This window comes from Opisthorchis viverrini, assembly GCF_000715545.1.
Source record: "Opisthorchis viverrini unplaced genomic scaffold opera_v5_18, whole genome shotgun sequence".
NCBI classification, from domain to species: Eukaryota; Metazoa; Platyhelminthes; class Trematoda; order Opisthorchiida; family Opisthorchiidae; genus Opisthorchis; species Opisthorchis viverrini.
The window spans coordinates 858,193-872,880 of NW_008751674.1; the positions used below are offsets into that span (position 1 = coordinate 858,193).

The following is a 14,688-nucleotide window of genomic DNA, read 5'->3' on the forward strand; positions in this document are numbered from 1 at the left end:
GCTGTTTTCATATTGGCATTTGTACAGGAGTGGGGCGATCACTAGTAACCTGGTCTTGGACTGCATGTGCTGTGAAAACTATTTTCAAAACGGGAAAGATCGCATTAAGGAATGAATTCTCCGGGCTTTCTTAACTGAGTGTTTGTCCTGCACGACGAAAGGCTTCGTTTATGTGGAATTGGATTGATCGGTTTTCAAGCAATACCGCATCTTAACAGGTCCTCCCACCCGCAGACTGGTATTGGTCGAGCGAAGTGGCTTCGAAAACCGAAGCTAGACGCATGAAGACAACGGAAAAGATTGTGAATAGTTCTATTCAATGTCAAATAGTTTCAGGTCGAGTGTGGCTTGGTTGTTTGGTTTTATCTTGCCATTCTGCCGGGTCACAGACAACAGTGGAGACCGTGCTGCGAGAGGAACAAGTAGCGACGAATTTCTGCTCATCCCGTCGCTTTCGATGGTGGTTGGCCCAATTGTGTCACGTGTTCACTGAACACATAGCACAGATCGGAATAGGGCGTGTTCCGTTCTATCAGGTCAGCAACAGTATCACCCAGCTTATTTCGTATACCGTATACAGACGCATTTGGCTGTGACAACAGAAAGTATAGGGTCTCCGGACTTTGGTTGTTTGATACAGCCAGATGTAGCACCGTTTGGTTGCTGTTTGTCACTAGGGGACAAAAATGAAGATGGAGACTAGCGAGAAGAAGATGAATCGAATTCCGGGTGGGTACAGAAGTATTTCATTAGCAGAGAACAAGACTGGATACTGTCAATAAAAAAACTGGAGGCACAAGTAAGCCTGACTAAAAAACCTCCCCTTGAATGCTAAGTATTATCACGTGAAATTGAACCACCAGACTGGGAAAAAACGATCAATAGTTCGCAGAAAGACTCATCTCTCACCCTAATCCGTCGTCTCTTCAAGTGTACGTCCTTGGCAGACATAAATGTGATAGCCATTAACAAATACACGTCTTTTAAATTACAGTGATTGGACTCCTTGTTGTAAGTAAAACCAACAAGAGCCGTCTCGTGGCAAGTGGTTGGATGTGGTACGTATCAGAAAAAGCACCAGTAACAAGCACTCTGTCACCGGTAAGTGTGGACAGTACTGAAGACGTTGTGACTTTTCACTCGTCCAGTGACACTTATCGGACGTGAGTCGCTCACCCCAAGTCGTAACAATATGTGTGATAATGTAGTTCTAGCAGAAAACCCTCAAGCAGAGTCAGTGGATCTGACAAACAACTGTATTTGTTCATCTGGATGTAGCAAGGAACCAACAGTGTGAGCGACCGGTTATCGTTTTCCATGCCACTGGCCCGTCACAGCTTTTGTCCAAAGCTACAGTATCATTCACAACCCACAATTGTTTGCACTTCACATGAGATACCCCCACCTGGATGAAGTACACAAATCTAGCTACTTGGTGACAGCTTGAATCTGTGTAAAACTAAGCGCAGATTCGTAGACACCCTCAATGTCATGCGGGAGATCCACATACGTGGAACTGCAATATAATGAGCTGAAACAGTGGGCACAAATATTCTGAGGAACCAATTAGTCGGTGTAACTTGTTCCTACGGAGGGGCAGCAGGTGGAAGTGAAGATTCAGGTCAATCAAATACAGCTGTCCCCCAATACGGGAGTTTGGTCTACTGCATACTGTCACCCACTTCATCATCCTACTCTCGGCTGTTTGATAAATCGCCCTCTCACTTATCATCAAGTGCGGAACGCTACTCACGATGAAGTGGTAAGCACCTGATTAACCACTGTTAATGAACAGGTCCATTACTAGACCCTGAAGTAGAATTAAAATAGAAAAATGGGGTCCTGATTACCACATCACAATCACGCACACAGAAGAAACGCGCAGCTGTACACTTATCAGTGTGATTTAGGGGTGAGCGGAAGAGGATGCACAGGACCTACGTGTGTATCCTCAGGAAATGAAGTCCCGCGACTATATAGACCTATCAGCGCTCATAAGGTTGCTAAAAACTCTTCGACAGCCGACGACCGGTTTCGCCATTCTTGAGGCTCATCAGGTGGGCGCAGTTCCTGAGTTTCCCTCAAACTTAGGTTCTACTTAAACTCAAATTACACGAAGTTAGCGAGATACGCTCCGTCGCAGTGTTAATCGTTAACTGGTCTAACTTGGCAAGGTCCCCTAAGACCTTTTGGAGTGGACGTAACAAATTTCCGTTTACCCTCGAAGGGCAAATGTACCGTAAATTGGTCGTTCGAGGACCTGGGCCATTTTGCTGAATCACCAGCCACAGAACAGCTCATGTCAGTGACCAAGAAATCTGGATTAAACACAGCAGAGCTTACGTTACACGGTATAAATGACCCACTGCACTACACACTAAAGCCGCCCTCTGATCTGGAAATTTCAGCTTTCAAATTCATTGGACAGTATTAGGATCGTGTATCGGAGACAACTAGGGGAAGTAACCAATGCCAACTACTATGCCAAACAGCGTGCACACTTCCTGAGTGCTAAACAGTTGAAGAGTCAAGATGCTGAAATTTTTCAGTTCATTTCTGATAGCGCCAGTTTGCCCATCAACACAGTGAAGTATCGGTGTTGAACACTGATGTCATACTGTCGATGATGATGAAAACAACAGTTAAGTTCGACGAGCCGGCGATCTGTTGGAGGACAGCATGTGGCCAGGTGATTTCGGTTACTTCGGATGATGATGATTATCCAATTGAGTTTCGGACGCGTAAAGTCTGTCCACTTGTGTATTCAGATCTCCGACAGCCACAGCGGTATCTTAGCTTTCAGCTTGCCATGACAGGGTACTCAAAACGACCTAAAGGTTTGCCGTGACAGGGTACTCAAAACGACCTAAAGGCTGCTTTAACGGTGTAACAACGACAGTCAGTTTGGAGTTGGTGAACTTCTCGTTTGTGACACTCCTTCATGGACATTGTCATTTGGGGTTGGTGAACTTCTTGTTTGTGACACTCCTTCATGGACATTGTCAGACGAACTTATCCAGTCAACCAGACATCCTTCCACCCGATGACTTTGAACGATGCAAACAAACTTTGATTTCACGTCACATGCGCTTCAGTGAATATCTAAATTATCAAACCCTGTTTTTTGAGCTCCGTTCGTCTTAAAAGCCGAGTGACGAGAACTGAATGGTGATGAGGAGTCATAAGTGAAATGGAGAATAATAGTATGCCTTTGTGTCCGGTACGCAGTTAGACGATTCTAGTAACGAATTCCCTAACCTGGACTGCAGATAACTCTGAAAAAGTGCAAGAAATTAAGATGGCACTATCAACGCAGCAAAAATCCATGTCGTGGATTACATGGGGAAGTTGAAACTTTGTTCGTTGTGGAGGACTAAGTCTGCGATAAGCACTTAGAAACACAGTAGACGAAAATGAAAAAAATGTTGGAATAATGGGGAAAACAGTCCTGAGTATTCCAGAAAGCGTTTTAGACTAGAGAATCGAAGGCACAAGAGAGCGCCTCTGGTTGATAGGTTGCTGTCTGAGGCGGCAACTGCTATGTCCATTTTCCATGATCTTAAGTTAAAAACAGCTAAAATTGACATGTTGTGGCATACCTGCATTTAAGTCTGCACCGGCTGTGAGCAACAATTGTACACAGGCGAGCTTATTCCAGAACGCAGCACTGTGTAACGGAGTCCAGCCATCCAAAGTCCGGCTGTTCACATCACCTCCAAGTTGTAGTAATCGCTGTATATCCGGAAAAAAAACGAAAGTTTCACGCGAATATCTCATTCAAACCCGTAGGAGACGCGCGAATATAGATTATTCCGGCAAACAATCATCGTCTTGGTTATAAAGGCGGCCGGCTCAATAAGGAATCGTCAACGAGGTCACATGGCATGGTATATAGGGTCAACAAGTTACCTTTGTAGTACCACGCTACCTAGGATATCTAATTATATTGAAGATTGTTGTGAAACTGGCTTTCGAAGTCTGCGTTGGTCTTTGGTATATGGAAACTTACTAGCACAACACTGACTGAAAAGAATCAATCACGACGTACAGCTCTGTCGTTTCGGGTGACTGAAGCAAAAGTGAGGACGAAAGTCCTCTTGATGGACTGGCTGTCCATTGAAAAGAAACTAATTAAAGAGCCAAAAGTAGTAGAGAATCTGCGCGTATTGATCGCCTATTGGGTCCCAACTATTGACTGGGCTTCAAAAAAATAGTGCTTCAGTTGAAATGATCGGAACCCTCAGGAAAATGTGAAACGCTACTATGGAGTTCGCCCTGTGGTGCTCCTGGATTATCCGGCACAAAAAAACATGGGCATCACACAACTGTTTAATTCTTGTCACGAATCACCAATCCTGAGGCAGTTGCGGACGACAGAGATGTCGAACGCCTACTTCTGAGCAACGGTGCGGTTGAGTTGCACAGGATGTGTTGCGTGAAAACATAGAATTACTCAAATAAATTTGATGCCTATGAATACAAGTATCAAGTGTAGCTTGTGCCACCTAATTCCTGTTTGGGAAGACCTATTTAGGACGATTTCTTATCTGGCAAAGTTCCGAAAGTGCCGGTTTTAATGCTATGTAGCTGCTACCGCCGGTGATGATAGAGTGACGCTGGAGACAAGCGTAAAACTTCCATGTTTCGCCACTCTTAAGGAAGCAAACTCACCTCTACCACATGTGCATGCCCACCATAGGCCGCCCGATGAAGAGCTGTGTACCCGTCTTGATCTTTAGCAGCCAGCAATTCGGACAGAGTAGGATACGGGGTTGGATTGGGAACGGTTTTTTCAGCGCGACAAACGATCTCGTTGATAGTATCCAGTTTGCCGTTCTCAGCAGCAACGATAAACTGTTTAATCGGGTCAGCTGCATCGGGTGAAAAAATACGGAGAACAGTAGGAGCGGTATTCACCAGGTATTTCGAAGAGCAACTGTACTATTGCCATGCCAACCTAAAAAAGCACCAGACTGTCAGATTATCCAAGACTAGACGGCAACAATCAAAAAACAATAATGAAACTCAAATCACCAACCTTCCGGTCAGCATATCCCTCCTTGAACACTCAACTCGAGAGAAATCAGTGATTAAAGCACCAGAAATTCCGTGTTTCGAACCCAACCTCTGCAACTCGACTGCTCCCATCTAGGTTGGGCACCCTGACAGTATCTTAGTTCTCGCGCTTCCTTAGGATGGCATGACAGTCAGGTCCCGATCGGGTGTTGCAGATAAACGGTTATTATGGTTTACTCAGCTACATCCAGCCCCTCCAATGGAGCACGTGATCCCATTTTGCATCCGGTGAACATGTGAGCGGCTTGCGGACGTTTTAGGGATTCAGACAGAGTGCCCTTGCCCACATTTCTGAATATAAGGTATCACAAAAAGAATGAAATTAGCAGCTGTTCCAAGATCGCCAAGCTGTGATTCACATATTAGGTTGGTGCTAACTGTGTTTCAGCTGGAGCTGAGCCGCTTGCCGTTCCGATTAAACGTAACATGATTTCCAAAACTAAGATAACCTACAAACAAGAAGCTCGAGATTCTGATTTATTTCCATATTGCTCATACTCTGTGCGCCAAATCTCCGTGTACTTCGGAACAGAATATTATGCGTGAACAAGCTTAGAGTTTTTTGGCGTCATACCCTACACGTAATGGCCTGTATGACGCAAAGCAAACCATCGATACAAACCAAAATAATCTGTAGCTAGCCATCATTTACAATCATTCAGTTGTAACACCCTTCTGGTGCCTAGCTGCCATGCCACCCGAAGGAAGCACGAGGGCTGGGATACTGCCAGATTGCCCAAGCCTAGACAGGGGAAGTCGAGAGGCAGAGGTCGGGTTCGAACCACCAGATCAGTAAATTCGCGCTCTAACCACTTGAGCCATCTCGCCCCCGCCATCAATTACAGTGAAACTGTCGTGTTCTTGTTTACAGTGCAGTCACGGAATCTTGCAACTGATTCTGACAACATGAGTTTCAGTTTCAGTTTCACAGAACGCCTTGCAGATAACCCCTTAAGGTGCAACACGCAACTCATAAGGCTGCTAAAATCTCTTCGACAGCCCACGATCGATTGCTTCCTTCTTTGAGTTAATCAGATAGTCGTAGTCACCGCGTTCCCGTCGTCCTTGTGTTCGAGTTATGGTATTCTCCAGTGAAGAATGTCATAAACGAGAGGTTCAGTAGATTATCCAGTCTAAAGTGACTTCCGCCAAAACCTGTCTGTGCATTTTGTCTGCTAATAAACCAGTATTCAACAACAATAATAATCGCATTGATTATTGCATGGTGACACTCGGATTCAAACTACTAACCAGCCTCCAAATATATTTTTAAAAAATAAAAGGCATAGGTTTTCACTCCACTCAAATCCTCGACGAAGACGGAGAACAAAAAACATGAAAAATCGGATCAGATGTTAACTTTCAAACCACATACCTCGGATTTGTGCCTTGCTCCAATGCTCAATGTCGTTCTCATCTGCTTCCCAAGCACTGACAAACATTCCTGGGTTATTCCGTTTTGCAGCCATGACCTACAGAGAGAGAAAGAATCCAATAAAGTAATGAAAATCAGGTCTTTCGGGTGTGACACCCTTCCGATGTGAGTAACCGGCTTTCATTGATCCACGAAATCAACACCAAAACAAGTGGACACACACTAAGGGAAATTACTCACAAGAAGACTCTTCGGCAGCCCACGACCAGTTTCATCCTACGGTTTTTTCCATATATAATGAACGCAGCAATCGTGGCTGAGCTTGCGTATCTTTTTATGCTTTGATTCTCAAACATTCTAAGATTTATGGCAAGTTGCGGCTCAGGGGACCTCGAGGCACTTGGACACCATTCTACGCGGGCTCGCACTCATACCAGTGAAAGGATGGCCTTCGCTGCGGAGTTATTTACTAGAAAATACCACCTGAACAGTTGTAGACTAGTGGAGAGGGAAACAAAACTCGCATATGCGTCTTGTTTACAAAAACTGAATATGCATCTTCTCCTTGAACGCGTCTTCCTGAATTTTCCTGGATATTCATTGACTGTTGCTCAACTACAAGCAAATGCGACTCCACAAATTCCGTAATAGATCTCACTTTTCAAGAGGCACGAAACGGATTTACGATAAAAACATGGTACTCGTATGCTCCAATCAGTAGTGTACAGCGTCACACAGCATCTCATGGTAGGCTGCAGACGTCCCTTGTAATTCCATCAATTGCCCGCCGAACGCGGTGGAATTATATTACTTCCTTTCAGGATTTACTGATGAACATGTGATCAATTTACAGCCAGTGAAGTTGGGATACATTGCATCATATTGCCAAACATATTCATTACAGTTGCTTGTAAATACATGCCCAGTTTTCCAACGGAAATAACCACGATACTACTTACTCTGAAATTCGCGGCCGATGACATTTGTGCTACAGAACATGATCTTAGTTGTATTATCAGATAAGATCTCACAAGTGTTTTCCAATCCAACGCTGACTTAGTACACGCAAACTTAAGCATGCAATTGGCTGAGATATTATCCGAATGAAATCAGTACAAGGTTATCATTCACTCCACAAAAACTGTCTTGAATAGCGTATCTTATCAGTTCTGTATCCAACATGCAACATGTTCTCTTGAAAACATACACGAAACATGCTTGAGAAACAAAAACGTATTTCGCATCATACGAAAAAGTCTGATAATAAATCGTAGAATTTGCTTCGCGGTAGCAAAGTTATTGAGGAGAAACTGTGTGAAACCAAAACGAAACTTGATTAACTTTGTTTTTGGGATTTGGCGAAACATGGGTCGAAGAAACAGTGATTTCTAATTTACGGTACCAGATGCACTCACTTGCATATCAAATTGGCTTTCACCTACCTGATGAGCACCAAAAAAGGCAAAACTAGTCGTAGGCTGTCAAAGAGTACGTCCTTGCTGCCGACCTAGATGTAAACCTTTTGAGGTTCTTGTCGGTCTGTCTGCCCAACTATATATTTCTACATTTGCCACATGCGCAACTTTGTAACCCACGCGTAGTATGAGAGCCAGTACGAATTGAAATTTATCCGTGCCTGGGTTTCCCATAATATCCTGGATGGCCAGTCCAATTCCGTAATCGAATGTGGTCTCCCCCACATACACAAGGAAACAATTTTTACGGCGTGAAACTTCTCCATCTGCACCCCACTAAAGATAGCGAACCTTCGACAACAGGAAGGAGGTGATTTGTCATTCCTAAAATGGTAATTCACTCCCAGAGATGAAATGCTGGGACGGAATATCTTGTCATTGAGAGAATCACACAACAAGCGGCGTGTTAAACGGCTGACTTCACAGGTCGATATAAAGCGTTCAGCTGTAGCACCCTTTCGGTGCCTAGCTGCCATGCCACCCGAAGGAAGCACGAGGGCTGGGATACTGCCAGGTTGCCCAAGCCTAGACAGGGGAAGTCGAGTGGCGGAGGTCGGGTTCGAACCGCGGACCTTCAGGTTAGTAATCCGCGCTCTAACCACTTCGATATACTGTCCTGACAAATCAAACAGCCCTTTTCGTCTGGACCTAACTTGGCCTGATATATGCCCAATTGTAGTGGGACCTTATGCACTCTGAGACAGTTTTCCCTCGTAAAATAGAGCCACGCATGATCAATCGGCACTTACTTGCCACCAAGTTGACATAGCTTACCCGTTTATAATGATCTGAGTAAACGCGTGCTGACGACCATGATACGGGTTCATCAGGAAGCATTCGCATTGTTTCCCTCACTGATATTTAAGAATATTTGTCAGTTCCACTCTGAACAAAGCGAAATCTCATATCAGACAAACATTTTAAAGCACTGAGACCCACTAAAATTCAGCTAGTCAAGTGCAGAAAGAATATGATCAGCCTTAAAAGTTAACGGGGACATTAGAGCACTTACGGTGCTGCCCCCTTCACCCAAAAAGAGGTCGAGGTAGCTTAGTTTATCCAAAGAAGAATGGATGGAATGTCTACCAAGAGAGAACTTCCAATACAGCAGTCTAGTCGCTCAGATTGAGGAGTATCTTTTGTCATCATCACACACAAAGCTATGATTTCAACTGCTCAGCAAAAGCGACAACACTAGATGTACACTGAAAAGCCGTTAATTTAAATATCAACAATGTTATCAACCAGCAAACTCAGCTGCGCTGGTCATTGCCGTCTTCCTTGATGGGAACCCGGAGAGTGATCATATCAATGGTTAGAGACATTGACAGACATGCCCCAGTCGCGCCCTTAATGGCGCTCATGCATCCAAGCTATTGCCTTCAATGCATAGCTCCCTTCACAATCCCCACACTTAGCAGTCCACTGACAGTGCTGTATTTACGCACTAATTTGTCAGCTCCCGCCTCCATGGCACAGCTCCTACCCGACCTCCCCAAATCATCGGTGAACGAAACTGTGGCAGCTGCTGTACGAGTTATTACAAAGGATGATGATGATCATCATCAAGGTGACTGATTCTATAAGGGAGTGCAAACATAGAATAAGGTATCCATAGTCTAAAGTGACGTAGGATGCATACACAAGCGACGAAATCCGCCAAAATATGACCGAGATTATTTTGTTCGGTGAAATAGTGCATTTCGCGAGCATCTCGAACGTCCTCTCTTGTTTAACAAGGTTCAGATACAGGTGTCGTCAGGCCTACTCAGCAAAGTAATCACTGAACTGCTGTTGTGTCACATGGTGGAAATATCCAGTTTTTTTTAAAATAAATTAGTAAAACAACTCTGTATTGTTCTTCATACAGGTTGCTGTGAAAAATTGCTATGAAGGTACAGCTGAAGTCGTGCGCCACACAAGAGACAACGCTTTCAACAGCATAATTTTGGCCAATCTCGAGGGAGTGCATCCTTTGCAGGGGGAACAACTAAGCTACACAGGAAGAGTGAAGATGAAGCAGAATAGCGGCAACTGAAAGTGCCCCATGTTCCTAAATGAAATGGTCAAATAATCTACACATTCGAACAACACTGAAACAGATACATATGCATCTTAGTGGAGTAAAAAACATAAGCGGGATCAAACCAGCATGTGTAGGAACTCTGCAAAGTATAGATTGGCTAAATAGTCTAGCCATGATCCCCACTGAAAATTGTTGATCGCTGATTGAGGCTTAACCCCACTTGAACCGCAAACTATAAACAGTAGTCCCCTGAAGCCAGGTCACTGGGAGATGGACTTTATCCCTGGTTGGAGCCAGTCAAGTTTGCTATACACACTAAATAAATAAAATTCTAAAGGCGCTGCTCGTTGGTTTATGACACTCGTCATCAAGTGGTGTTCGTGTGCGACAAAAGCGTACACAAGGATAATTTCACAGATGTCCACGAGTTGTGACATGATGTTCTGTCCAATAGGTCCAAGGTTCGGTTGACTCTGCCTAAAATTAGGCAAAGTAGCAATGCTTCATCAGTCGTCTAACGCTTGTATTAAATGGCGGTCACGAACCGGAAGGGTCTAAGTACCGTTTGGACAACACGACACACCAGACTGTATGTGCGTATTAAAGCCACGGACGAAGGCTAGTCAGACAAACAAAGTTCGGTCGTTCTGAAACTCTGTGTTGGATGTGAAAAGTAAAAAAATATTTCACAACTGTCTCCTAGTTGGAGGTGTGCATATGGAAGATGTGCGCCAAGTAGTGCACCACTTAAGCATGTAAAGTGAACACACCATGTTTTATCCTTTCAATCGTATATGAAACGCCTACCTTTCAATTTCCCAAGACAGTAAGGACCCTTTGACCACCACAGATGCACAAATGATTGCTGTTCGAAGAATTATCGCGGTTGGCTTGGTCGTTGGGTCTTCAAAATCAATAACCTGCGACCGTACAACCAGTCGATTTCGACCCATTACCTGGTTTAGGACGCCGGGGATCCAAGGTAGACTTTGAATACAACGCTGATGGAGGTACGAAGCCAACCCTTCCTGGATATTCCACTAATCTGGGAACTAAGGCGTTGATCCAGAGCTTAACAGCACATTTTATCGATTGGAATCCAAAAATTAAAGTCACTCGTTTCGCTTGCAAAGTTATAGTGGCCTAAATGGATAACTACTACCCAAGTGCGCACCGTCAGTGCACCGAGGCAAAGACCAAATAAGTTGACTTAACCCTTACTTAGAAAATTGAACTGCTTTAGATGATGGTATTCTTTCAAAACTGAATCAAACTAATTTCTTATAAGGGCTTACACATCGGCTTCCAGGTGCACCAGAGGCGAGGCAGACAAGTGCAGCGAACTTAGCCCACAAAGTAGGGGATGAGTAAGCACATACATTCAAGATGAGTGTAAGACAAAATGGAAATTCCGATCGGACACGGATGCCATGTTCAAGCGCGTGCAAAATTACATGGCTCTGTAAGATGAGGTTGAGGGAAACTCAGGGGCTGCGCCTACCTGACGAGCCCCAAGAGCGGGCGAGACCGGTCAAGCACTGCTGAAGAGTTTTCAGCAAACTTATGAATAACTTGATCCACTAGGAGTGCAGAGCCATTTGTTTTTGTCGGAGATCGCCAACGTGATCTGTCCCTCTAGGGATGAAGCACAGTATTCACTCAATTCACCAGTGACCTAGTTCTATTTAAAGGGCAAAAATGCACTTTTCAGTTTAACAATGCTGGTATTTTTTAATCTGGATTGGATAATTCACTACTACGAATTCAGAATTGAAGGAGGAAGGCACAACAGAGTGGGACTGGAGGAAGCCGTAAAAAATATCCGTGAGTAGGTATATAATCGTTGTAAGTATCCAGTTAAGATGGCACCAGTTCCAACGGAACAAACAGCTCGGTAAGGAATGGTAAGGACGCGGTGGGAGTGGCCTAGACCTCAAGGCTGAGACTTGGAATATGTTCTCCAGCTATTTTGAAGGCAACGTTGGTAACTTCTCAGTAATGCTGGAGACGTTAGTAATATCCTCAGAAAGATTACACATCACCACCTGAAATTACCGCTATTCTGGTAATACGGTGTTCCAGGCAAACGTCACATCCTTTGCTATCCCGGTGGTCAGGGTTAATATCAATAAGCTGGGCATGTAGGTATCAGAATACGAGCCCCGCAAGACCCCAAAAAATAATAATAACCAGTGCTTCGTTGGTAGCATTATCGTCAAAGGTCAAAGGCACGAGATGGTGTAACTCAACCAACCTCGATTGTCAACGTGCCATCTGATCAACCACCAACTTTGATTCTTCAACCACAAAATTGGAACGTATCACCCATGGGCAGAATCTTCGAAAGAACTGTCTTGAGACCACTGTTTGGTCAAATAATGACGATTCCGGAGCCATTCACTCGAGGCCTTAGGAGTACGGCGTATTACGTCAGAATATCAAGTGTCAAGTTGGACCTCAAAACAAAGCTTCACCTGAGTTTCGGTCTATGATATTAAGCTGGTGAACGGGCTATGCCACTGTCATAAATGCGTGGACATCCCCTCAACCCAACCATCGCTGGAAATCATACGACAGGAAAAAGTACCTTGGTTCACAGTTTCCGGCTGACAACTTGAACTTTTAAGACATCTTACACATGAAGTGGGATGAGCGGTGGTCACTGTCTCCATTTACATAGGATGAAAATCTCCCGCGAAAATTCTCTGTCAAATACATGTAAACATTCGAAATTAGGGCAACCAGATTTACCTTCACTCACCTCATCCATGTCGAACGGCAATCCATCTGCCTCTTCGTCCGAATGCGAGCTCATTTTCTCCCTGTAAAAATGGTGCTCGGATTAAACGGGATCTCAACCAGACACAAGTAAAAACACGGGCTTTAAATGCTAAATTTATTATCTAACAGGTAGAGCACAGGTTTGGTGTGTGGGGGTGGGGTGGGAAAGGAGGATGGTCAATCATATACGTCATATTTGTCACAAATATAGCGGATAATATCCGCAGGAGTTTTGAATCGTTCCGAATCGACGTCTGGGATTTCGAAATCTGGAGCGATCGTTAAATAAAACTGACACGCAACACTTACTGAACTCTTCCTCCATAGCCATTACTAGTTCCACATGATCCAAGCTGTCCAAACCAAAGTCTTTGACGAAGTCCGATTTTTCTGTAAGCTAGATGGATGATACGGTGGAGAAGTAAGGTGTAGTTACCTTTTCAGGATCAACTTTGTCATAAAGTCGCAACACGAGCATCACTCGGTCTTGAATCATGGGTTTTGTCATAGGAGGACCGTGTCCCAGTGATCGTCTCGGTACAACCGACCTTAACACGTTTGTGAAGGCGAGTGATTGGGTAGCACGGAGTGAAGAAAACTGTCGTGTTATAAATAACAGATATAGACAAAAACCACCTGTCGGAATATTGGACGGAAGAGACGGAAACTCATAGCTGCTGGGTTGTCTGGCAGGTAGATCGCTGACTTCTGTTTAGGAGTGGTAAACCCTGCAGGATGTAGTCACAAGAGCTGTAGACAGGACAAATAGAGGTTAATAGTTTTACCACCTCAGAAGCCGCAGTCTTCAGAGAATTTTTGATGGAAAGTGATTGGACCGTCAGAAACCATAACATAAATCGCAAAAAAGGTCGGTTTTGGGGTGCCACTACGGTTCAATGCGTATAAACCAATGGTACCAATGTACATGCGATAAAATACAATCCGTTGAACAGCATTCAAAGGACAACCGGTCTCATCATGACCAATGAGATGGCTCAAGTGGTTAGAGCGCGAATTTACTGACCGGAAGGTCCGTGGTTCGAACCCGACCTCCGCCACTCGACTTCCCCTGTCTAGGCTTAGGCAACCTGACAGTATCCCAGCCCTCGTGCTTCCTTCGGGTGGCATGGCAGTTAGGCACCGAAAGGGCGCTACAGCTGAACGATTATTTTTTATTTAATGAGAAACAACAAAAATTGCACAGGTAGATCGCCGCAACGTTGCGGTGGTGGTAGGAATCGAATGTTTCATGGGTCCAGAGGGATACATCGGCTGGAACTTTATTCTCCGGAATACGTGGTGTTGACATGCAAGAACACACTTCGAACGCTGTGTCGTATCTCGGATCGTTCTTGCACTCGCTCCTTTCCCCGCTTGCGGAGGCACCACCTGTCAATCCGGAACTGAGATAGTGGGCCCCCGCTATCGGGAAGATGCCGCCATCCGATCCATTGGAACGTAATCTAGCCTCCATAGACTGACCGCTGATAACCCGGTCAAAGGTATTATTGAAAAACTGATATCTCACGAGCAGCGTCGACGCCGTTGGACAGAAAAATAGTCCAGCTGTAACACCCTTTCAAAGGCTACCTATCGTGCCACCTGAAAGCACGACTTGGATATCGTCAGGTTGCCCAGGCCTAGACAGGAGAAATCGAGGAGCAGAGGTCGAGTTCGAACCATACACCTGAAACCCATTTCAACCTTGTCTTCCATTCGGTCAGTTCCAGTTATGTTCAAATACCTACTTAAAAACTACATAAGTGTGAAACTCCTGTTTTCCCGATATCGTTGTGGTAGTCGGGTTTCAGTGGTGCAATGATCCTGCAGGTCATACTGGATGGAACTCAGCCCCAAAGTTCGAACATACCAGTGTAACGGCGGATACTGCTGATGAGGCACGCGAGTAGCATCTGGTTTTCTAGTAATTCCACCTCGCGTCTAATGGGAGATGG

General features: G+C 44.7%; 1 protein-coding gene across 1 annotated transcript; it reads right to left on the minus strand.

The window, feature by feature from the left end:
- Nucleotides 1-317: 317 nt before the first annotated feature.
- Nucleotides 318-13,485, minus strand: T265_01649 (hypothetical protein; the record flags this gene model as incomplete). Its single annotated transcript, XM_009165715.1, has 5 exons — nucleotides 318-673; nucleotides 3,600-3,732; nucleotides 4,672-4,871; nucleotides 6,452-6,548; nucleotides 12,714-13,485. 5 exons carry the CDS (start codon nucleotides 12,765-12,767, stop codon nucleotides 441-443), a joined length of 717 nt encoding a protein of 238 aa, XP_009163979.1.
- Between the last annotated feature and the right edge of the window lie 1,203 nt (nucleotides 13,486-14,688).